The sequence below is a fragment of the Hyperolius riggenbachi genome, chromosome 1 (genome assembly GCF_040937935.1).
Source record: "Hyperolius riggenbachi isolate aHypRig1 chromosome 1, aHypRig1.pri, whole genome shotgun sequence".
NCBI classification, from domain to species: domain Eukaryota; kingdom Metazoa; phylum Chordata; class Amphibia; order Anura; family Hyperoliidae; genus Hyperolius; species Hyperolius riggenbachi.
The window spans coordinates 537715734-537740712 of record NC_090646.1 but is presented as its reverse complement, the minus strand read 5'-3'; the positions used below and the strand labels follow the sequence as shown (position 1 = coordinate 537740712).

The window sequence follows — 24979 nt, the reverse complement described above, 5'->3', positions numbered from 1 at the left end:
TGCTGGTTGAAACTTGTTATGAGGGCCAGGTCACTGGAGTGATAAAAAACTGATCTGGTCAAAAGGACCAGTTTTTAAAAGGCTTTGGTTTTTCATCCATGACCCTCCGTTCTGTTAGCGCGAGGTTCGTTGATCCAGAAAAATTGCTCCCACCCCAAACTCGCCCTCCATTCAGCAGAGTGGGCCAAACAGATCTGTTCTAATGGAGCAACGGATCCTGTTGATTAACAAAGGATCCGTTCACTTCTGCTAGGATCCGGGCCGTTTAATAATGGACCGTTTTTTTTTTTTTGTTTGTTTTTTATGCCAGCGATAACCGGGACTCAGGCCCAGTGCACACCAAAAAGCGCTAGCATAATCACAAACGCTAGTGTTTCTATGAAGGTATTTTTTAAGGCAATTCTAGGCATGTGCCTAGTGATCTTCTAAGCATGCCTAGCGATTTTTGGAGCGTTTTGGTGTAGCGTTTTTTTTTCATGTTTTGTTACAGTAGAGCTGTAACTGAACAGCTTCTGCAACTAAAAACGCTTGGAAAATCGCTCTGATCTAGCCCTTTTCAGAGCGGTTTTCCACTTTCTTATACCTAATATTGAGGCTGAATCTCCTCAGAAATCCTCAAAAATGCTGCAGGACTTGCATTTGGAAACAAACAGGGCTGGGGAGTCGGTACAAAAATCATCCAACTCTTACACCTCAGTTTATGAAACCACCGACTCAGACTCCTTAGTCCTAATACCTTACCAGGGCTGTGGATTTGGTGCAAAAATCATCCAACTCAGGCTCCCAACTCCGACTCCTCAGGCTATGAAACCACCGACTCCGACTCCTTAGTCCTAATACCTTACCAGGGCTGTGGATTTGGTGCAAAAATCATCCAACTCAGGCTCCCAACTCCGACTCCTCAGGCTATGAAACCACCGACTCCAACTCCGGCTCCAGGTACCCAAAATTGCTCTGACTCCTCGACTTCAAAGTCCTGGAAAAAACAGCATCGCTCTGGTGTGATCCATCCCATTCATATACGTTAGCCAAGCGCTTTTCAAAGCACAAGCGTTTTTACAAAGGTGTGCACCAGCCTTCAGTGTGTTTCTTCTGAAATACATAGAATAGGTTAAATACTGAACTATATTTTTTTTTTCTGTAAGGATGCACAGTTCTGCATTGTTGGCCAGATCACAGGACAGGTTTGACAACCTAAGGCAAACTATCAGACAGCCAAATACTTTTAAGAGACTTTGGAACTGAACCTGTCAAAAAAAAAAATTGTGTAGGAAATTAGTAAAAGGACTGCATGCCCTCACCACTACCACAAGCCTTGCCACGTGTTTTGTTTTTTTGTTTTTTTCCCCATACTGCCCTCATGTAGTATACAGTAGTTCTTTAGCTGAGCTGGCACTTGTCCAGCCAGCATGTAGTTTGCGGTCACACAATCCCCTCTCCTTCCAAAGGGGATAAGGAAGCTTCCCTTCCAGTGTGCTCCGCAAACAAAGTTGAAAGAAGTGTGCAAACCTGTCCTTGTAGAATGAAAGGAGGTGCACCATCCGATCAAAACCAAGTTTCTTTATCCACAGGAAGGCAAGTAAAACTTGCTGCATACAAGGCTCTGTGCAAATATCCTCCAATTGATGACAAGAGCCAGGAGGAGTAGTACAAGGGGTGGACGCAAGGGCACTAGCAGTGGCGTAGCTATGGAGCTGTGGGCCTCCGATGCAAGTTTTACAATGGGGGCTCCCCAAGCACTCTATACATAACAATTGGTACAGCGCACCAAAACCTGTCAATGGCAACCACAGTGTCAGAGGTGCAAGAAGGGGATGGGGAACAGTTTAATGATTACCACTATTCAAAGTATCTGTAGAAGTGATTATTATGAGCACAGGACCAATAGAGAGCTAATTACTGTAGTTGAAGGAGGGCCCCTCTGGCCCAAGGGCCCCGATGCGGTGGCTACCTCTGCACCCCCTATTGCTACGCACCTGGGCACTAGGGCCCGTTCTTGACGGCCCTTTTTCATGTATCACACTTAGTCACCTTCAGGACCTTCTTGAAATGAGTCAGTTGCCTACCTGTTAAGCTGGTCTTTTGGATCCGGCCTCTAGAGGCACACATTTGACAAGCAGACAGCTAGAGTAATGCTCATCATATGCAGCAGAAGAAAATCAGGTGGGTCATTTAAGTTCAGCAGACGAGGACGATAGCATAGCTCATTTCACAACTTTGTTGGATTTCCATTTGCTGTGCATAACCAACTTTCAGAACTACGGTATTGTTTATACTTCCTCTAGAAATAGGCAGTTTTGGCAGATGGGTGCTCCCCCATAGACCATGATGCTAATTTGCGGCTATGGGGGCATTTGGTGCCTTTGATTTGGCACGGGTGCTCAAGAATAGCATGGGTGCTGAGCAAGATAGCACAGCCATGAGGCAATGATATAGCCGAGTGCATGGAGCGGTGGGGATGGCAAAAAAACATAACTGCAATGACTTCAGCTAAATATTAGCCAAACTCGTATAGCGGCGGGAAAAGCAAACGCATCAGCAAAGGCTTCCTTGTGAAAAAGAAGCTGCTCTACTAGACTCTCCCAGAAGCTTGTATTAGCCCAAACAGGTGCGTAGACAAGGGGCCCGTCCTGTGTTGTATGCACCTGCTTTTACCTCAATTTGTAACTCCAGCAGTAGTCATACAGTGTGCAGTTTGTTCTGTTAGTGTTGTACGATAGCCAAACTCCTATAGTGGCGGAACGAGTGGATGTGTTTGCATTGCGTTCAGCTACAGTGTAGAGGTAATAAGTGTTAGGTGTTAAGGGGAGAGGTTAGCGTTAAGCCTGGTACACATGTTCAGTTATGATTGACCAATCGCTGACCATTAGTGCTAGGAGTGAAGAGGGGAAGGTCAGTGTGAGAATAGGAAACTGAAGTTTATTGCGAGATTGCCAGTATACTAATTATCAGTAATGTCCTGGGCCAGACGTCTTAACGTCTGTAGTAAACCTATGCCTTTCTTTGGTTCACTGACCTAGATTGTAGTGAAGACTTGCAGAGGTTTACCACTATAGGCAAGGTAATATTAAAAGCAGTTAAGCAATGAGACTGTTCTTGTTCATTTCACGTCGTGTTAGAAGCAACAGTATGTACACGAAGCATCTTTAGGTAAACGTGTACTATTCAATAGAGGGCAGTAGGATGTTCTAAAAATTGTGAACTCGCGTAGAATATTTTGTCATGAACTAGTACAATTTTTTTTTTCATTTTGCTGGACAGAAAATCCATAATATGCCTAATGACCCTACAACACACCTGAATGCCCTGGTCATAATGTGTTACTGTACTAAAACCTCATGCCGTGAAGTGTCTGTGCCCCATGCATCATGGGTTCAGTCTGTACCTAAAACCTGTGTGCCAGGCAGCATTTTTTTGTCAGGTGATTAGCAAACACGTGAGGCAGTTAGAAAAAGAGGCGTTTTGAGGCTCGTGAGTCATGTACTGTACTTCCTCTTATGTCATCTCTCGGATAAAGCTGACTGACATCAAGTACTTTGTAGCAGCAGATCTATGAGGAGAGGCGAGCTGAAGGTAAGGCAGCTGCTGCTGCTGCTGTTTCCTAGTCGTGATATCTATGTACACCTATCTAGTAAGCAGAGACTGGAAACTGCAATGTAGATAACGCTGTATCTTTGTGAGCATATTTTGCTGAATGAATCTTGCCAAGGTAGTGAGTTCTTTCTGCTTCGACTGTAAATGTGAAGAAAAAAATCAGCTTTTACGCTATGTTGATTAGTAGACTGCAAGAGATAGTGAGATGCTTTTTTAATTTTCTTGCACCTTTTATGATTTTGTAGTTGTTCCACAGTGCAAATGTTTTATTTAAATGTTACATCTGCTATTGGCTTGTTTTGAAGTTGCACAGTTGTTAAGCTGGTGATGGTTGTTGTTATGAAGTAATTGGTTATTTTTAGGTGAAATAAGGAACCCTCGAATCTACGTAAATTTGTGCTTTGTGTGGCCAGCTGTTGTCTGGAACACCTCAACCATCAGTACCCACATCATCCCCTCTACATGCTGCAAATGTGGAGCAATTGTAATAGAATGCCACCCGCACATGGTGGGTACATACTGAAAACTTTTCATTTGATATGTAAACTTGATTGCCTTGTTGGTTCAGGTGTTTTTTTTTCCTTGCTTTAGTCTTATGAAGGTTTGTATTACACTGTTCTAGAAATGGTCCTTATTAGTGTGTAATGTTGCTTGATAACTGATGACCAGTACTAATGCAGCACTTAATAGTTCACTTACAAAGATAGCATCAAAGAACACTATACTGTGGATAAAGGTGTGAAGGCGTCTGTGTTCACATTTGATATGTGTAGTGCCTACTGATAAGCTAACCTCAAAACCATGGCTTTCAAAAAAAAGTACTGTATAGGCATCCTGTAATTCTTATGTACTCCATGTTTGTGTCTCTTTATACAGGGCCATGGAATATGTAGGAATTTTAAAATTCCTGGTACACACGATGAGCTTTTCTGGTAGCTTTATTGTCAGATTACTCATTTCCAACATGTCCGATCTGATTTCCGATCGCTTTGCCATAGCATTAAACAGAAAATCTATTGCAAGTCAGATCAGACATGTTGGAAATAATCGATCTGACAGTAAATCTGCCAGTAGTATTTATATAGCAGCAACATTTTCTGCAGCTCTTTACAGAGTATAATCTAGTCTTGTCACGAACTCCCTCAGAGGAGCTCAGAATATAATCCCTACAATAGTCATATAACCATCATAATCTAAAGACAGGGATATAAATTAACTTAACTGCATGCTTTTGGGATATGGGAGGAAACCAGTGTGCCAGGAGGAAACCCAAACCGACACAGAGAAAATGTACCTACTCTATGCAGCTAATATCCTGGCTGGGATTCGAACCGGGGACCCAGTGCTGCAAAGAGAGTGCTATTCATTATGCCACCTTGCTGCCCACCAATAATAACAGATCATGAACTCTGTCTTGGGTAATTCACAAGAAAAAGGCTTGGACCATGTTTTGTGGCTTTTTATGAACGGAAGATCAAAAAGATGTAGCTCAAAATGTGGACATACCTCAATTGTTTCGCTGCAATGATTCCGCAGTCATTTCTCTTAGCTTCCGCTCGTTTTTCTCTTTTTTCCCATTCACTGCGATCCGGAATCGAGCAGTGAAACGATCAGGCGGGAGATTGGACATGTCGGAAATTATCTATCGAGCCATCTTAATGGCTCAAAAACGAGCCGTGAATGCCCAGCATTATAGCAGTTACCTAATTGGATAAAGTAACCTGTTTCTGATGAGCCTGGAGGTGTTTGTTAAAATTGAAATGTACGCTGTCTGAAGACATCCTGAATAATTATCTGTAGCCTTCGGGCACAAGCTAATGTCCAGAGCGTCTGACGCTCTACAGCTGTCTTCTGTGGAGATGGGGATTTAAATTAACCCTGCCAAAACTGCAGCTTTCCTTGCAAGATCAGCACAAGTTCTTAGTGTCAAGGTAATCTCCTTATTTCTTACTGAAGGAAGGGATCCTTTCCAGCCAGAAAACTAGATTGCCAGCTAAAGCTGAGTACACACTCTAAATTATTGTAGCCCAAAGCAATTTCAGGTGACACTAGATTGCGTGTGTGTGGTGATGGGAATGGGTAGGGTGCCGAGTGGCACCCGGTAGCAGGTAGATGAGTGATCCATTTCACCAGATCGCTGAAGGGGAGGCCAACACTGTCTGGGGAGGCCTGTGTACACGTTAGATATTTTTTTTTCTCAGCCATATAGGGCCTATTCACACTTGCGTTTGGTAAACAAATTGCAGTTTTGCAGTGATTGTACAGCGATTGCACTCCACGATTCTCATACTGTGAAATGAGTATCACATCGTGATTGCTATTGCTGCAAATCGCTAGCGCTGCAGCGTGAATGATACCATAGGCTTACGTTGCACACCATGCCTCAATGTGAACAGGCCATAAGTTTCACCCACAAACCTAAAGTGTGCACATAGATTTAGTTCATACTTCACTATAGTGGTCACTTGTGAATAGTATACTTGAATAGTGCATGTATTTTATAGTGGTTTAGTTATATTTGCTATTACTGTATTTATGACAAGGAATTCCATAGCTTATTATTCATTCATCAGAGACCATCTTTGTATGGTTATGGTAATGCTGAATTGTCTTGCTCCACATTTTCCCACAATATTCAATTGCTTTTATGTTGTTCAGATTTTGTAATCCTAGGAAAGCATTGTTTTACCACGTTGGTAACTGGATTGCACTTTTTTGCTTTTCTTATAGCTCTGAAGCCGATAATGGGGGCGATGAGAAAAAGGCTGCAAAGCCATATACTGATCCTTCAGTCCTGATCAGTGAGACCGAATTGATTGAACCCCGACAAAGGCCGCCTCTGATCAGGTAAATCGCTGCTGCTACTTGTATGTAATTCTTTGACAAACACATTAACAGGAAGACTTTACATCCAGCCTAAAGGTCTGCATGGGTGATAAACCAATAGCATTCTAATTAGTACAGAACAGCAGATCACGTATTAAGACATGTTCTTGCAACTGTTTTTATAAAGGAGGTGACCTTCCGAGAACATATTAGGTTACACACTGTGAACACTATTGGATAGATCTTTTTTTTTTTTTACTTGTTCTGAGAATACCTCAGTCAACTTTTTAATTGTCTTCCCTAGTCTCCACATCACATTGAACGATTATTTACATAGCGCTGACATCTTCCGCAGTGCATGGTAGCTTAGTGGTTACCGCTCTCACCTTGCAGCGCTGGGTCCCCGGTTCGAATCTGCAAGGAGTTTGTATGGTCTCCCCGTGTCTGCGTGGGTTTCCTCCGGGCACTCCTGTTTCCTCCCACATGCCAAAAACATACAGATAAGTTAATTGGCTTCCCCTTAAATTGGCCCTAGACTATGATACTTGCACTACATGATACATACTTAGACATATGACCTAGGTAGGGACTAGATTGTGAGCCCCTCTGAGAGACAGTTAGTGACAAGACAATATACTCTGTACAGTGCTGCATAATATGTTGGTGCTATATAAATACTTAAATATATAAATATATAGTCTTGTTGCTAACTGTCCCTCAGAGGGGTTCATAATTATTTGTCCATCGTAGTCGAGGACCAATTCAGAGGGAAGACATTTAACGTATCTATGTTTTTGGGATGGCGGAAGAAAAAAATCAGTGCCTGGAGGAAACCCACACAGACATGGGTAGTACATACACACTCCTTGGAGATAGTGCCCTAGGTGGGATATGAACCCGGGGACCCAGCACTGCAAGGAAAGAGTGTCGGCCATGGTGGGGTAGTGGATAGCACTCCACATCCCAATTGCTAAGCTAACTTTTTTTTTTTCTTTTTTTTTTTGTGGTGCAGTTGGAAAACCATGTTTTGTAAGCAATGCTAACTTGTGTGCCTAGAGAGAGAATTATAATCCTTTATATTGTTAAATAGCTCATAGTGGATTCTGTTTGCTTTGCTAAAAGCCTCAATGTTTGAACACCAGAAAGGCTTCAATGGTTATTTAAAAGTCATGACATTTTTTATTTTTATTTTTTTTGTACTGCAGATCACAATAGATTGACGTAAGTGAATATAAGCATAGTGTGCTTCCTTTTTCATTTTGCAAATAGCACACTTGAGACTCTTGGAGACTCTCTGCACTGCTGGATTATACATTCTTATTAGTTAGCAAATCTGCATGAGTTGTTCAGGGCTGATGTGCACAGGATAACCGCATGCTGCAAATAACTGTGTGGATGCAATACCTGGAATCCCTTTATAAACTAAACATGCAGTCAGTATGAATAAGCAACAGATCTCAACTTGATGTGTAGCCGTTATGTAACTAATTATAGATTGCCATTCCTGCCATTCCACTGGTCTATCTAAAGGTGGCCACACACCATACAATTTTTTAAATATCTGTTCAATTTAAGAACTGCAATCAATTTTTCTGACTGACTGTAACATTTCAAAAATATGACCAATGTACCACACACATGTTCAGTTTTTCCCCAATTATGATAAAAATGATTGGAAACTCTGACAAAATTGCTAGGGTTTGTATATTAATAAAATTGACAATCTAACACACACCATACAATCTTTAGAAAGATTGAAGAAAAATATCTGGCATTCCGAGTCAATAAAAATCGAAGAAAATGGGAAATCGGATCGGATTTTTAAGTCGAATGAAAAAAAAGCTTTCGATTTTTTTTTTTTTCAGGAGATCCGATCGTTTTTATCGAATTTTTGTGAAATCTGATCATTTTGTTGTATCGTGTGTGGCCACCTTTACCCAGTCTTTCTCAACCTTCAAATAATTTACAGTTCTCAGGGAACCCCTGCATTAGTGGACAGAGTGGGGATTTATTTTGCAGGAGGCACGGTTAAAAGATGTGGCTAAAAACTTTTTGGAACTGTAAATAGGCCTGCTTGTTTAGCCCCCTCCTTTATAGTACTCCCTATTATAGTAACCAGTGTTATTGTATCTAATTATACCTTCCACCATTATACTGCTCCCCTATTGAATATTGACCCATAATTTAGCCCTTCTCTTTATGGAGGAGCCAAGGAGGTACTTTTTCACCTCGCCAACATGGGCAGCACGGTGGCGTAGTGGTTAGCGCTCTCGCCTTGCACCACTGGGTTTCCGGTTCGTATCCCAGCCAGGTCAACATCTGCAAGGAGTTTGTATGCACTTCCCATGTCTGCGTGGGTTTCATCCGGGCACCCAGATTTCCTCCCAAAAACAAACAGATAAGTGGCTTCCCTCTAAATTGGCCCTAGACTACGATACATACACTACATACACTACATACTACGTAGACATAAGACTGGTAAGGATTAGATTGTGAGCCCCTCTGAGGGACAGTTAAGTGACAAGACGATATATACTCTGAACACTGGCCCTTCTCTGGAAAACGCTGCCCCCACCCCCTCTGTAAAAAAAAAAAAATTGCCATAAATACCTCCTATTCGCAAGATACCTTGAAAGTAAGGTATCTGGATGACACATCTATTTGCAAAAAAATCTCTCTACCTCCTGACTGTACGTTCTAACATTGCCAGTCAACAGGAATAGAGTCTGAAGAAGGCTAATGCTGGGAATGCACGGCTCAATTCTGAGCCTTTTAGATGGCTCGATAGATAATGTCCGATCTCGCGCCCGATCGTTTCCGCGCTCAATTCTGCATGGAGGACAATGGGAAATTGCCTGCAGAATCCAGCGCGGAAAGCGATCGAGCAGCAAAATAGAGCAGTGTATGCCCAGCATTACAAACTGAAACTGAAAGCTTACTGTTTTTCATTTAAATTAGCTAATTACCTAGAGCTTGTATTTTACAGACAAAGCTTTGAATCAGGATAATCCTGAATAAAAACGTCCTGCCTGTAAAATACAAGCTTTAAGGCCCATACACACGTTGGATTTTTCTGAACGACGGGTCGAGACGCACGGAGGCACTTCTTCAGATACGCAGACGAATCCCAGAAGCCGTTCCATGCACAGCTATGAGATTCGCTGCTGCCCGCACGGAAAAATGCTGCAATGTTGGCCGAATTGCTAAGGCAAGCGATTCGGATGGCGGCAGCATTATCCCCTATGGCAGAGTTTCCTCATGCTATTTTCTTGCGGGGAAACTCTGCGGATTCAGCCCGATTTTCCACAGCAGTGGAAACTGGTCCTAAAGCTTGCCATACAAAAAGTTTTTGGTAACTTAGTGACATACACTTACATGTTGGAAAAGAATTGTGAATTTTAAAAAAAGATATAAAATACCATATGCGGACAAAATATCCCTATCGACCAGTACTCTGTGAATGTAAGCCATTGGCCTCAATTCACTAAGCTTAACTCCTGTCTTTAATAACTCTTCTGAGCTGTTTTACAGTTATCACAATTTTATCACCATGGTGATAACTGTAAAACAGCTCGGAAGAGTTATTAAATACAGCAGTTAAGCTTAGTGAATTGAGGCCATTGTCTTTCCAGGGAACCCTGCTTGAGAAAGCCTGATCTAACTAGATAACTACCTACATGTATACCTTGATGACTGATGCTTTTTAATTCCCTGAAAGTTATAGTTTGCTCTGCTACCTGTTGTCTCTTAGGACAACTGGCAAATTAACTACCGTAGTTACAGGTATACAATGCTGGCTGATGCCCTTACTTCCTAATTATACATTTTAGATTCATACAACTCAGCTGGTTATACTAATGCTCTCTTCAAAAAACCAGGGCTAGCAAAGTTTGTGGACGTCATTCATTCCCCTCCAACTTTTTTTTTTTTTCTTTTTCCCAGAGGAGTAACTGTTTATTTAATCACTGTCCACATATCGGGTGTGAAATTTGTAAACAAAGAAATGAGTGTGGAATGACGTATTTCACCCTTCCAGATCAGCTGCTTTCTGCAGAGCTTTCACCTGTATTGTCCTGACTTTAATGTACTAGAACGTTGAATTTTCTGAAATGTTGATGGAATGCTAATTTTTTTTTTCATCCTTTAGATCAAAGACCTATGATTCCACACTAGGCCTTGAAATGAAGAATGATATGAAACTGGAACGGAAAAAATCTAGCTCAAATCAGGTAAAAAACCCAAACTGCCTGCATTCTGTAAATGCTCCCTCACTCAGCACTGGACGTGTTAACGCAAAGGAAAATGAATGGAAAAGTAGTCTCATACCTGAGTAAATGTTGGCATTGTAATCTTGTTGACCGTTGCAGCGTCTCTCCCGTCAGGCATGTTAGGTTGTATAAAGCATAGTTTCTCAACGTGTGGTACGCGTACCCCAGGGGGTACTTCTGAGTGTTCTAGGGGGTACTCGGGCTTGATATACTTAACCAAGAATAACAAATTTAGAGTTTTAAGAAAATGATAAATCGTATTTAAACACCAAATTAGTATTTTAGCTAATTAAAAGCAATAGTAAAAGCTTGGAAATGGTTTAAAACCAATTATAATGTACTACGATTAAATATATATTTGCCAAGGGGTACTTGTGATAATATTTACTATGCTAGGGGGTACTTCGTGAGTATATGGTTTGAAAAAGGGTACATACCAATAAAATGTTGAGAAACACTGGTATAAAGCAAAGCTTACTGAAGCAGATCTATCAACCAATTTCCTTTTCCAGCAATTGTTATCCAGTAAATATTTTGATATACTGTACCAGCATTCCAGCAATTTTAAAGACGACTTGAAGTGAAAATAAACTTATGAGATAAATTGTTGCTGTAATTGTAAGCAGAGATGTATTATTTTGGCTAGCTTTTAAGTTGGAATCAGACTCTGGCATCTTTTCCACGGCAGCTGAACTGCTTCTTTGTCATGTAGTTCAGCCTGCTGGCCACAAGTGCCATTTGGATGTGTGTAAAAATGACAACCGTTGTGCTCAGATGCAACTCCATAGAGATGCCACCTGTCCAGCGCCCATGTCACATGCTAGCAAGCGCCCAGCCGGTGAACGGGAGCAGCTGATAGGCGGTGAATTCACTGCCTTCAGCTGCTCGTGGAAAGAGACCTTAATTCCACACTGACAATGCTGCTGTTTGTTCAGTTTCCACACAACTAAATTCTATCCTATTGAACTTTTCATTTAACCATCTTGTGATCAGAAAGGCTTGGACAGCGACAAAAATTTTGTTTTCTAATTACCTTTCAGTACAAATGCTTCTGCAGTTTGGTTTCAACTGCAGAGCTAAGGCATGGGTTTATTAATGCTTTAAGTATGATTGGTACAGTATGTATGCATGTTTATCTCATGCCATATGTCACTTGAAGGTCTCTTTTTTAAAGGGAACCGGAGATGGACCAAAAAAAAAAAATTACACATACCTGGGGCTTTCTCCAGCCCTACTGCCTACTGCTCACCCACAGTCCTCCCGGGCCACCTCGATACTCCAATGATAGTCTGCCTGATATGTCCCGTAGTCGGTGTTCAGCGCATGTGGGGCCTGGCTGCGCACACGCCTCACTGTGCTCCTGTACCGAACTACTGCGGAGCTGCAAAACGCTTCCTGTGTTGGGAGTGCAATGTGTGCCGACTCTTCCCAAATGGCGAGTTTACCGAGCTGTCTATCGGAGGATTGAGCCCGGGGGGGGGGGGGGGGGGGGTGAGGGAGCCATCGGCCTGAAAGGGAAGGGGGAGCTGGAGGAAGCCCCAGGTATGTGGAGGGTTTTTTCGGTTTTGTTTTTGTTCATCCCAGGTACTTTTTAAATATCAAATGGGGGCAAAAAAACTTTGCACTTATCATTTTATAGAAACTGTTATTTATTAAAAAGATAGTAATGACTGCCTCCCTAATAATTTAAATTCAAGTTTTTGTTTTATAAGTGAGGCTAACCCCTGAAGGTTGCGTATAACTTAGCTGCTGCCACACACACTGTACTGAAAAGCCAGCTGAGAAAATTCAGCAAAATTGCCCTAGTCTGTAGTGTTTCCTCTTTAGTTGAGCCAATTCTTGATCTTCAACCATGTTCTACTCCAGTCCAAATCTTTTGACACCTCATGAATTTCAGCACTTCTTTCCCAAAAGCCTTAGCTTTAGGACAGTGACCAAATGTGCCATAGATCGCATCTACTTGGCATCCCCTGAAACACAGATGCAACGTTGAGGGTTGGAATCTGTGTAAGCGTAACTGGGTGTAATAGCGCCTATGTTACAATTTCAGCGATGCTTCAATAGTAGTATAGTAGATACTATTTTTGGTCAACATAGAGCAACAGTGTGCCCACCTCTCATTGGTAATGGAAAAACCTATACCTCCCACTGTCTTTGAAAAGTAAAGATGGCCATACATCGCGCGACTTGGCAGCCGATCAACCATCCGATTCAATTAGTATAATCGAATCGGATGAAAATCTGTGCTGCCAAGTGCATGCCTGATTGTCAATGTGACCAATTTTGGACCATCATGGTCAGTCTGGTGTGTGGCAGTAACGGCAAGCGATATTGGGACGAGTGACAAACCCGACAAAATTCCTGACTCTGCCCCCGCTAACGTTCCATGTGTGACGTCACGCGCCCACATTACTATGGCAACCACGTGAGGCGTGTGTGTATGGATGGAGGACTGTGCCTGAAGGCAGTGGCAGATGCAGAGAGGTAATGTTTATTGCACTGGGGAGGGGGACATGGAATATTAAGGGGGGGCAGCCTTGGGCCGGCGAGACGGGAGGATGCGGCATCGCAAGGCCGATTCTAGATCGATTTCAGCATGAAATTGATTGGGAGTTGGCCTGTGGTGTATGAGCAGGCAACAGATCTCTCTCCAATCAGATTTAATCAGAGAGAGATCTGTCTCTTGGTCGATCTGCCCATACATTGTCTGATGTATGGGCATCTTAAGTTTGTCTGTCTGTACCTGAGTGAGGGTAACATATAAATGACACAAATCCTTTATCAAGCACATTGTTCTTACATCGCTCCTCAAAAGTAGAATAATCATAGCGTCACATCCTCTGCTCTAAGGGATCCCAAGTAGTGAAATACTTGATGTGCACGGAAAAACTGAGTACGGCATATTGGTCTTTCTAGCGAGATTAGTTTTGCTGATAATTTTGTACGCCCAAAGGAAGTTTCCAACCGTGAGGAGACCTTGTGCAGACCACCATGCAAATTGGCATGGGTGATAACCAGGGGCAAAGTCAAATAATTCAGACATCAAACTGACAGGTGATTGTAATTTGTTTGAATCAGCAGGTTTTCCAGATGCATAGGGTATGAGGCATCAAAATATTTTGAGTTTTGATTTACATGCTTGTTAGTTGAAGCACTTTGCAGATATTTTTTTTTTTATTACAATTTTATTTCTGGGTACAGTAGTTGAGTGAAATGTTTGGTTTTTTTTTTGTTTTTTTACACTGCTACTAGAGCTGTATAAACTGGACTAAAACCACAATGTTCTGGGTACCTGATCCCTAACTGTGGTTGTGTACATGTGCGTATTACACTTTTTTTTTTTATGCATGGAGGGAGGGGAGGAAGAAATGTTGCTTTGATTGAAAAAAATGTAAGCTTATGTGCTTGGCAATAAAAATTGCTCATGGTGTTCATGAACAGTCACATTTGAGCATTTAATGCAGAGATGTATATGTATAGATCCAATATTTTTTTTTATTGTTTTGTACTATTCCGTTAGCCGGGCGCAACCACTAGGTGGCGATAAAACTTCAGCGTTGAACAGTGCTGGGGGAGGTTCGGGCTCAACTGAGCTAAGTAATGTAGAATGTAATCTCCCTCGGGCTGGAAAATCCCAGCAGCGTTAATTACTATTCCCCCTCCAGGCCGCCATGGATAGTAGGGAAAGATGTAACTCTGCCAGCGAGGGAGATTACATTCTACATTACTTAGCTCAGTTGCGCCCGGCTAACAGAGTTTTATCGCCACCTAGTGGTTGCGCCCGGCTGACGGAAAATAACCTTTTTTTTTTTATTATTATGCATTTATTTAGTTTTTTTAATGCGGTCTTGTACATAATTGGGGACATGGAATTAGTTTAGATGTTGGCAATATTTACACAATTTTTAATTTTACCTGATAACTCGAGAATATGCGTGTGCATGCAAAAATCACTAGTTTTCTTTATGATCTTTAGTTAAAACTTTTTAAACTAATTTTACCGTATTTTTAAAAGAAGAAAATATTATGGGAGTTGACAACAGTTCATCTGAGAATTTTTCAAGACAATAGTTTTTGATAAACAAAATATATCAATTGAAGTCCTGTGCTTACAGAGCTGTGGAGTCTGTACAAAAATCATCCGACTCCTCAGTTTATGAAACCTCTGACTCCAGGTACCCAAAATTGCTCCGACTCCACAGCCCTGTGTTCTTGTCACCCAAATCTTTGTGAAAAGTAAACTCTTACATGTCTTGGAATTAACAGCTGGTCTCTCATTTTCCTTTAGTTCATGAAGTCAAATGCACATTTTCACAAGCTGTTCAAGGATGTTTCAAAGGATGAGCTACTAAGAGAAAGTAGGTCAACAAAATAAGTTGCAATTGTTACTTATTTTGGAGCTTAAGGCTCCTTTCTCACTATATGCGATCTGCCAAAATGCACAATATCTGCGCATCACAACGCAATAATCTTCCTATGGGGTTAGCAGATTGTTTGCATTGTGGTGCGTTCTGTCAGGATAAGGTGCTGCATGCAGTGTGTTTATTGGGTAACTTATACTTTCACAGTGGCAGTGAAGCATACTTTCAATGGTACTGTATGCTTTACTGTATGCGTCGTAATGTGTAATATCGCGTGTGTACCATGCGACTTTTCTGCAGTGTTGCATTGCGATTCTATTGCACCGCAATGGGCATGATGTGCAAGGAGCCTATTTATCTGCACGATAATCAAGATACTTCTGTATTAGTGTATGTATAATTTCATAAATCTATTCCTACATTGAAGCGGACCCGAACTCTTGCACAGAACACAATGAAAAGTCTTTATTCCACGTATAGTTGCTGAAGAAAATCACTTTTTTGTTTAATTTGGCAGATCAATGTGTCTAATTAGTTCTTATAAGCAACTGTGAATAGACTGCAGGAGAGCTCTGCCTAGGCAGCTCTCCATATACAGTAGTAAGCACTGAAGCTTAACCCTTTCAGTGCCTTCTGCAAAAGTGAAACCTTGTAAAACTTCAAGTTTTTTGGATTTCAATAAATTGTAATTAAGATTTTTTTTTCCATAAAGGTTATCATGCCATGGCTAATCTTTTAGAGCAGAGAGAAAGTTCTTAGTTAAAGAGGAACTCCAGTGAAAATTTAATTTTAAAAAAAGTGCTTCATTTTTACAATAATTATGTATAAATGATTTAGTCAGTCATTGCCCATTGTAAAACCTTTTAAATCCTTAATTTACATTCTGACATTTATTACATGGTGACATTTTTACTGTTGGCAGGTGATGTAGCTGCTGCATGCTTTTTTTTGCAGTTGGAAACAGCTGTAAACAGCTATTTCCCACAATGCAACAAGGTTCACAGACCGAAAACTGCCAGGAGTACCACGGTCCTCAGTTCCTTGTGGGAGGGGTTTCACCACAATATCAGTCATACAGCGCACCCTGATGGTCTGTTTGTGAAAAGGAATAGATTTCTCATGTAAAAGGGGGTATCAGCTACTGATTGGGATAAAGTTCAATTCTTGGTCAGAGTTTCTCTTTAAGTTCCCCCCCAAAAATCGAATCCATAGGTTTTCGGTTTATCTTGTAGTAAAATTTTAGTAGTCAGTCAGAGTATATGTGTGTGTATGTATATATATGTACATATATGTGTATATATGTGTGTGTATGTATATATATGTACATATATGTGTATATATGTGTATATATATATATATATATATATATATATATATATATATATATATATATATATATATATATATATATATATATATATATATATATATATATATATATATATATATATATATATATATATATATATATATATATATATATATATATATATATATATATATATATATATATATATAGGTATTGAGGTAATCAATCTGGTCACTCGTTACCTATTTATATAATGAGATTTTGCATAGCTTGCCAACCTATCTAAACACTTTTCTTTTTTTTTTTTTTTTTTTTTTCATTCTAGGTTTTACGTGTGCGCTACAGAAAGAGATTTTGTACCAAGGAAAGTTATACATTTCAGAAAACTGGATTTGTTTCCACTCCAAAGTTTTTGGGAAAGACACAAAGGTTAGTGCATAGATTGATTTTGTAGAATGAAGTATGGTTTCTGCATAGTAGAAATAGAGAAATAAATCCTCTGTGCTTTCATGTATAAATAGTGAAATTCTTATTTAGAAGTCTAAATTTCTTAGTAAGCTTCACAATGCTTACCTTAATTATAATTATTTTGCAGATTGCCATTCCAACGATTGCAGTAACTGTGCTAAAGAAAACCAAAACTGCCCTACTTGTGCCAAATGCCCTTTTAATTGCTACTGTGACTGAAAGGGTGAGTAGATATTCAAATTCTTGGTTGGACAATTCGATCTGAATAAAAAAGACAATGCTTAGGGCACCACCTTAAATCCCAAAGTTAATTGTGGCTACAGCGGCGCCCGGTGTATATTTTGGGCGCCGGAGTCTTGAGTTTACAGCCAGAAGGGAAGGGTAGTGTTAGGTGTAGGGTCAACAGTAGGGCTAAATTTTGCAATTTATGGCCAGAAGAGATGGGTAGTGTTACCCGTAGCATTTGATAGTAGGGCCAGATTTAGGGATTTACAGCCAGAAGGGACTGGTGGTATTAGGTGTAGGGTTTACAGTAGGGCTAGATGTAGGAACTTACAGCTAGAAAGGGGTATGGGTAGTCTTAGGTGTAGAGTTTGCAGTAGGACTAAATTTAGCAATTTATGGCCAGATAGGACGTGTAGTATTAGGTGTAGGTTTAACTATAGGGCTAGATTTAGGGATTAACATTTAGAAGGGAAGGGGCAGTGTTAAATGTAGGGTTTGGAGTAGGGCTAGATTTAGGGATTTGCAACCACAAGGGATGGGTAGTATTATGCGTAGGGCTTGGAGTAGCGTTGGATTTAGGGATTTACAGCCAGAATGGACAGGTTTTATTAGGTGTTGGGTTTACAGTAATGCTAGATTTAGGAATTCACAGACAGAAGTGATGGGTACTTTTAGGTGTAGGGTTTACAGTAGGGCTGGATTTAGGGATTTACACACAGAATGGTGGGCTAGTGTTGTGGGCAGGGCTAGATTTAGGAATTCACGGTCAGAAGGGATAGGTAGTGTTGGCCATAGGGCTAGATTTAGGTAGAAGCCTTAGTAGAATATTGGCAGTATTGCTGATATTTTACGAGCAGCTGTGTCTGGCGCACAAGTTTATTCTGCACTTTTTTTTTTTTTTTTTTTTTTTAGATTCTCACTCAGGTTCGTTAAAATCCACGTGAATAAGTTGTTCTATTTGTGCACTTTATATGCTCTATTATAATCGAAGACATTTTTGCCTCAATATTAGATTGCATGTCAAATCTTGTTTTCTATTTGGGTCTCTAGTCATTCAAAATCCTCATGAGCCATGTCTTTTTGTGGCTCATAGTGAACAAGAAGGGCTCAGACACACTGAGCGCTTATCTGAGTGCATTTTAGCCATCAGTGCTTTTTGATAGTTTTTTTTTTTTATTATTATTTATTTATTTTTAATCATCCCATTGACTTCATTAATATCGCGCACTTCTACAATGCACGCGATTTTTAATGTAAGTCAATGGGAGCTATTTTTAAAAAGCTCTCAAAGCTCTGATGGCTAAAAAGCGCTGAGAAAGTGCTTATAGTGTGTCTGAGCCCTTAGGCTTAATGACTGTAGTAGACAATGGAGAGCACTGCAGTGAGTGAACTAAAGGGAAGTACCTATTATCTAAACTAACCCAGGGCCGGATGTGTACTCTTTAGCGCCCAAGGCCACTATCACCAGCCGCTCCCCTTCAGTATAGGTAGCCTGATGATCCCTTCCCCCCCCCCTTCCCTCTGGTAAAGGAAGCCTGATGACCCCCTGCCCAGTATAGAAAGCCTGAGGACACCTCCCCCTTTCCCTCCAGTATAGGTAGCCAGATGGCTCCCTTAATCCCTCCTTTTCCCACCCCCCTTTCAGTATAGGTAGCCAGCTCGCCTTCACACCGCAGCCGCCATCAGTGTCACTCATTTCTCTGCTCATCTCCAGTGCAGGAGCTTCCTCTTCCTTTTCATCTCCAATGCTGCCCAAGTCCATAGCCGCCGGCCACAATGCAAATGTGCACAGAGAGCAAGGTGGCTGCTGCACAGGCAGCTAGAAGCAGAGTACTGAGGTCAGGTGCTTGCCTGATCTCCCTGCATTGCTGCATTTGCAAGCTTACAAATGCTGCACCAGTTTAACCTGCTGCTTTGGGGCCCTTGCTACTGTGGTGCCTTAGGCCATGGCCACAGCCAATTTTCCTATGATTTTGAAGAATCTCAGCGATTTTTTTTGCAGCAATTCTCATTCAAGTGAATGAGAGAACGTTTTTCAAAACGTTGCAAGTGTGTCCCAGGCCCAAAAGTCACTTTGATTTATAGATCAGGCACCAGTTTTTACCTGTTTTCTCAGATAAAACTGTTTTAAATCTTGGAAAATATATAAACTGATTTCAGTGTACTCCCCAAATTGCCTAAATAACTAAGTGGGTGTTGGTGAGCTGAATTATTCAGCAGTACAATTTACTAAGGCAGATGTCCATTTTACTTCAGAAACACACCAGCATGGCAAGGCTTCCCTCATTAACATCCATGAGCTCTGTGCTCAAAAATGCCCACAACCATCAGTAATATCACACACAGGATGACCTGTGGTGAAGAAGGTAATGTTTTGAAACTGATTCTTCTGCAGATCTCTTCCTCTCTAAGCCGAGGCTTGCCACATGCAGCAGTAATACCTCAGTGGGTGCTCGTGCTGGACCTAAGGGGGTACCTAAATTTGTCACAGCAAGTCCATTATAGTCAGATTTGAGATCTAAATAATGTAAAAGCAAATCTGAATACATTAGTGAAAGTATAATTAAATGTTTGCAATGCTTATACACAATGTTGGAATACTCCTAACAAGAATCCTTTCGTTGGTGCTACACACCATAGGAGAACCTCTTTTATACAGGGGTACATGCCATATTGATGTTGACAAACACTGCACTGAAGTTTCACAGGACATAGCGGCACTGAATTATTTCCATCTCCTTTCAGTAAGATTTGTAGAGATCTGCCCCTAAACCACTCACCATATTTATGCTTGTAGTCTAGTAACCATAAGAATAGAATATACAAAATATGCAATGGCTTCAGTTTTGTAGATCTGTCTTGATAGCTGAAGACCACTACTTTTTATTAATACGTAAAGTCCCTAGTGAGAAATCTATATGTCCTGTTGCCACTGGAATAATTAAAAAGTAATGCAGAAAGGTTTTGCTATTCATGGTGCATGCACTAGAAATCCAAAGACTTGAAATGCGTTTTGTGAAACATTTTCATGTATTTTTTTTTTTTTTTACTTGTCGATTTTCTAATTATTAATAGCACAAAAAGTAAACGCATGAAAAATACAATTAATAATTTTTTTTATTATTTAGTAATTTTATAACACCGACATCTTCTGCAGCGCTTTACAGAGTATATATAGGCTTGTCACTAAGGGCCTGTTTCCACTACACGCAGATTCTGCAAGCAGAAAACTGACTCCAATGAATACCTATGGAAAATCTGCATCAGAAAAATCGCGTTCAGTGGAAACAGGCCCATAGGCATTCATTGGAATCAGTTTTCTGCATGCAGAATCTGCGTGTAGTGGAAACGGGCCCTAACTGTCCCTCAGAGGAGCTCACAATCTAATCCCAACCGTAGTCCTATATCTATGTATGTATCATAGTCTAGGGCCAGTTTTTGGGGGAAGCCAATTAACTTATCTGTATCTTTTTTTGGGATGTGGGAGGAAACCGGAGTGCCCGGAGGAAAACCCACACACACAGGGAGAACATACAAACTTCTTGCAGGTGTTGACCTGGCTGGGAATCGAACCGGGGACCCAACGCTGCAAGACGAGAACGCTAAGGGCTCTTTCACACCAGAGCCCTTTACTGCGTTGTAACGCAAAGGCAGTTCTTTGCGTTAACCAAGGTAAAATGAAAGTCCATAGACTTTCATTTTACCTTTCACACCCGACGCTGCGTTTCGATGCGTTGCGGCTCGACACACCCGGGAGCGTCGATCCGCCGGGAGCCAGCGTTTTACATCTGGTTCAATTAATAGCTACCGCCACTGATTGTGTCGCACCGCATATTCCGGACGACGCCGCAGGGCATATAACGCGTGCAGGAAACTGCTCCTGCATGCGTTGATAGATGTGAAAGAGGCCTAACTACTACACCACTGTGCTGCCTGATACAATAAAACACAAACTTGGTGAAAAAAAACTGCAGAAATCTCCTGGTTTTCTGCACAGACAAGTGTTTCTATGCCACAGACATCTAAGACAGGAAGAACGCAGCAATGCCTATAGATATTCGGGGCAGTCTATGGGTAAATATTTGGCACTTAGCTAAAATGTTCTCTTAATCAAAACCTTTAGCAAATGGCTAAGCTAAATCGCTAACCCAGATATATATTGGAATTTTACGAACCATTACACATTTTAATTCTGTGCAGTCACTCCTGAAGATCATAGAGCCCACCACTTTGTATTACCTGAACATGACCCCACCAATTCCCTAAAAAAGTGTAACAGGCTGTCTAATTTTCATTTAATTTTATATTTTTTATTTTATGTTTTTTTTTTTTTTGCAGTTCATATTTGTGTCTTTGTTGTCACGGGATTCCACCTACAAGTTATTAAAGGCTGTATGCTGCCATCTTGAAGTAAGTATACCGTTAACCTCCGATAGTGCTATCACCAAAACCAATAAAACTCTGCAATATTTAAGGTATGCAGCATACAACAGGGAAGTGACCCTCTTAACAATATATACACTTAAAGCCACAGCTACATTCTTGTAATATACAATTGCAATGGTCGAAAAAGGTTAGCCACCCCTCTGATCAAGTCACACAAAATAGAAAGCAAAAAAAATGTGGGCTTTATCAGCTCCTTAATAACAATCCAGTATAAAGCGTAGGTTTTAATGACAATATTTGTTAGTGGTCAAACATGACAAATTACAATAAAAAGTCCTTGAATTACATTTTCTTTAACATAAATCTCCTTAGGCCTTACTACTAAAGCAAAAAGATCGGCATGACAGCCCCGCAACTAGTATTGTCTAAATGGCAAATAAGTAGCAGTAGAGGGCAAATAAATTAGAGAAAGTTAACCCCTGGATACAGGTAAAGCTTTTCGTAATTGGACAATGCACAAACAGGTGAACACTGTCAGGCCTGGAACCGACTACACAACGCTATCGCTAATCGCAATCGCTAACGTTTTGTGTAAGCGTTTTGGCAGCGATTTTTAAAAAGTGCAAGGTTTTTGCCAGCGATTGTGTAGCGATTAGCGTTTTTAATTCTGATTGGTCCTTTCAATTTTAATTATTTTACAGTGTGCAGTAACTTCAAAACGCTAGCAAAATCGCTCTGTGTTGGTTTTGATGAGCAATTATGTCAGCGTTTATATACTTTACATTGCAGAAACGCTAAAAGCAAAAAATGCTGCGTGTCCTGTGTTTTGGTAATCGCAATCGCTCCAGTAGAATTTGGCCCATCCATTAACATTAGCTGAGCGTTTAGGGAAATCGATAGCGGTTTGAATCGCTCACTAAACGCTCACAAAATCGCTCTTGTGGGTTTCAGGCCTGCGATAACTTTAGAAGGGCATTGGCAATCTTTTCAGTTAGCTCCTGAGTGGTTGCCTCCAATGCCCAACTTTATAAATCTACATCAGACATGCTGATTTCATCTGTGTTCTATCTTGATCAGAGAGGCTGGGCTAATCCATAGACTTGCCATATCTGCACTGAATCCTATTCCCATTTACCCTGCACCTAGGATTAGACCCAGTACAAATTCAGAGAGTAATGTTAAGATTGATTGGGAGTAGTGGCAGAGACTGTAAAGGGTGTGCATACATCAGGCGATGATGCGCTGATCCGACCAAGAGACAAATCTCCCTCTGATCGGAGAGAGATCTGTTAGATATGTGTAGTGATGCATTGTGAGTGACCAGTCCCTCAAAGCTGAATTATCACAAATACCTTCTGTTTTAAGAAGGCAAATTACACTGTGCATTGCTTTTTAGTAGTAAGAGGGCTTTTCGGTCTCTTAGTCTCCTATACTCCTAGTAGTTTTGGGTCTTCCCGAGCTTCTTGTGTATTCTGTTGAAATAAAGTAGTATGACTTATAATTGCATGCACAGGCTTGCACTAAGAGATTTATGTAATACACCCAAGACATATATCACAAAAATGTTCTTACTGCAGATGTCAGTGGTCAAAGGATTAACATTCTAGGTATAATTAAGACAGTCAATTTAATGAATGTCTGTTTTTTTTTTTTTTGCCTATTATGCCTCAGGTGAGGTTTGCAAATCTTTGTTACATAATGCCATTTAAAAAAAAAATTCTGGCCCAATTTTCTGCATCAATTGTGTTCTCCAATGTTCTCTCCAGTAAATTGGACCAACGGTGTTATCCTGTCCACTAGTGGTGTTCAGTGTGTATGCAAATGTATGTAGCTTGAAAATGGACCAATCTGATACAGCTAAAGTGGATTTTTACTGTTCCATTTGGAAGCTGTATACATTTTCATAACCCTGCATCAACTCGGAATTATTTGCATCTCATTGACCATCCCTACTAGCCTCAAGTGTTCCAGTTTCATTCTTAACCGGCTTTATATTTTGATGGTTACTCAGAGTAAGTTGTATTTAAAATTGAATAAATATTCACGCTCACGCCACATAGATGTTGGTAAGATTGGATTTCTTTATCTTTTGGTGTGTGTGTGTGTAATTAGGGAGCAATGAGAACAAGAAATACAGGTGTCATTCTGTGCATCTGTTAGGTACATTTGATAGCTCACAGCATAAACTGATTTGTAAATGCTATGCATATACAAGATATGGGCCCATATGCAATTAACTTTTTCTCCTGGGTGATAATTTTAAATTTGTCAGTAAAATGCATTTTAAGCCATCAGAAAATAAGAAAATGCTCAGAATAATTTTGATAGCCCTTTTTCATTTACTTTTTGGTACTTTTTTTTAGTTGAAAAGTGCTGTAAAGTTATTTTAATTTGAAGATGAAACATTAAGGTGAAAATGTGAATTGCATATGGGCCCTGGTGTTTTGCATCATCACCCACCCTTACTTGTGTTTCTGTTTTTTAATAATTGTATTACTTCTCTCTGTTTCCCCATGTAGAATGCTAGTGTTGGAAACAGTCCCAATCCCTCTGCAGATCACAGTGACAGAGGAGACAATGGTACCTCATATCCACTTGTAAGTGAAACACAGAATTATGATGCAGTTATATTCAGTTCATTGTTTTAGCGCGATACCATGAAATGAGAGCCACAGAGTGCTGACATAATCCACAGCACTTTCACCTGTACACGGCGCAGTTCGGGCCTCTTCTCTCCCTACTGGCTGCTTCTCTACCTGTCTTCACTTTCGGAACCACTGGGTGGACAGGTGGGAATCCACTACACCATACGGCCCGGGGAGGGGGATGGTAGACGCACAGATTTTTAAAGGTTTCATGCTGAAATTGATTGAAAGTCTGTTTGTAGTGGGAATCACAGATAGATCCCTGTATGATCAGATGATGATTGAAGAGGGATCTATCTCTTGGTCATATTGACCAACATATGGCTACCTTAAGGATTATTTTAAGGTGAAGCCAATGAACCATATCTGGATGTTTTTGGGATGTGGGAGGAAACCCATGTAAACATGGTGAGAACCTAAAAACTCCATGCAGAGATTGTCCTCGCCCAGATTTGAACAATGAACCCATCTCTGCAAGGTGATACGGCTATCCACTAGGCTACCATGCTTCCTATTATGTATGTCCATCCATAGGTCTGGTTTAAAAATTCCATAACCATCACCCCTGAAGTGTTCCATAATGTCTGCTTATTATTACGTTATAAAGAGTCTACATATTCCATGGCGCTGTACTGGGTAAAAAACATTGGGTACATAACCTAGACAATGGTATTGACAAAATGAAGACATGGGTACATAATACAGAATTGGTAGACTTAGTAATTACAGTGACAAATGTAACATAAAAGGGTGAGACCCCTGCCCTGGCAAGCTTACATTCTAAAGGAATAGGGAGGAAACAAGAGTTGGGCGTAGTATACAGTATGTATGCCTAGGAGGAAGCATGTTTTTTAGGCTAAATTTAGTGAGCACAACTTGGCCAGGGGTTAAAGGGGA

General features: G+C 40.7%; 1 protein-coding gene across 5 annotated transcripts in view; it reads left to right on the top strand.

The window, feature by feature from the left end:
• GRAMD2B (GRAM domain containing 2B) overlaps positions 1 to 24979 on the top strand; it is a 170316-nt gene that overhangs the window by 131521 nt on the left and 13816 nt on the right. For 2 of the 5 annotated variants that reach the window (XM_068246819.1, XM_068246827.1), the window contains exons 2-8: positions 6325 to 6441; positions 10568 to 10649; positions 14977 to 15046; positions 16684 to 16787; positions 16954 to 17049; positions 21390 to 21461; positions 23957 to 24034. In XM_068246819.1, coding sequence (XP_068102920.1) covers positions 6325 to 6441; positions 10568 to 10649; positions 14977 to 15046; positions 16684 to 16787; positions 16954 to 17049; positions 21390 to 21461; positions 23957 to 24034 — 619 coding nt within the window. Of the gene's footprint in view, positions 1 to 3499; positions 3574 to 3957; positions 4103 to 5501; positions 5526 to 6324; positions 6442 to 10567; positions 10650 to 14976; positions 15047 to 16683; positions 16788 to 16953; positions 17050 to 21389; positions 21462 to 23956; positions 24035 to 24979 lie in introns of those variants that run through there. The other 3 variants (XM_068246833.1, XM_068246842.1, XM_068246849.1) reach the window with 3 other exon arrangements.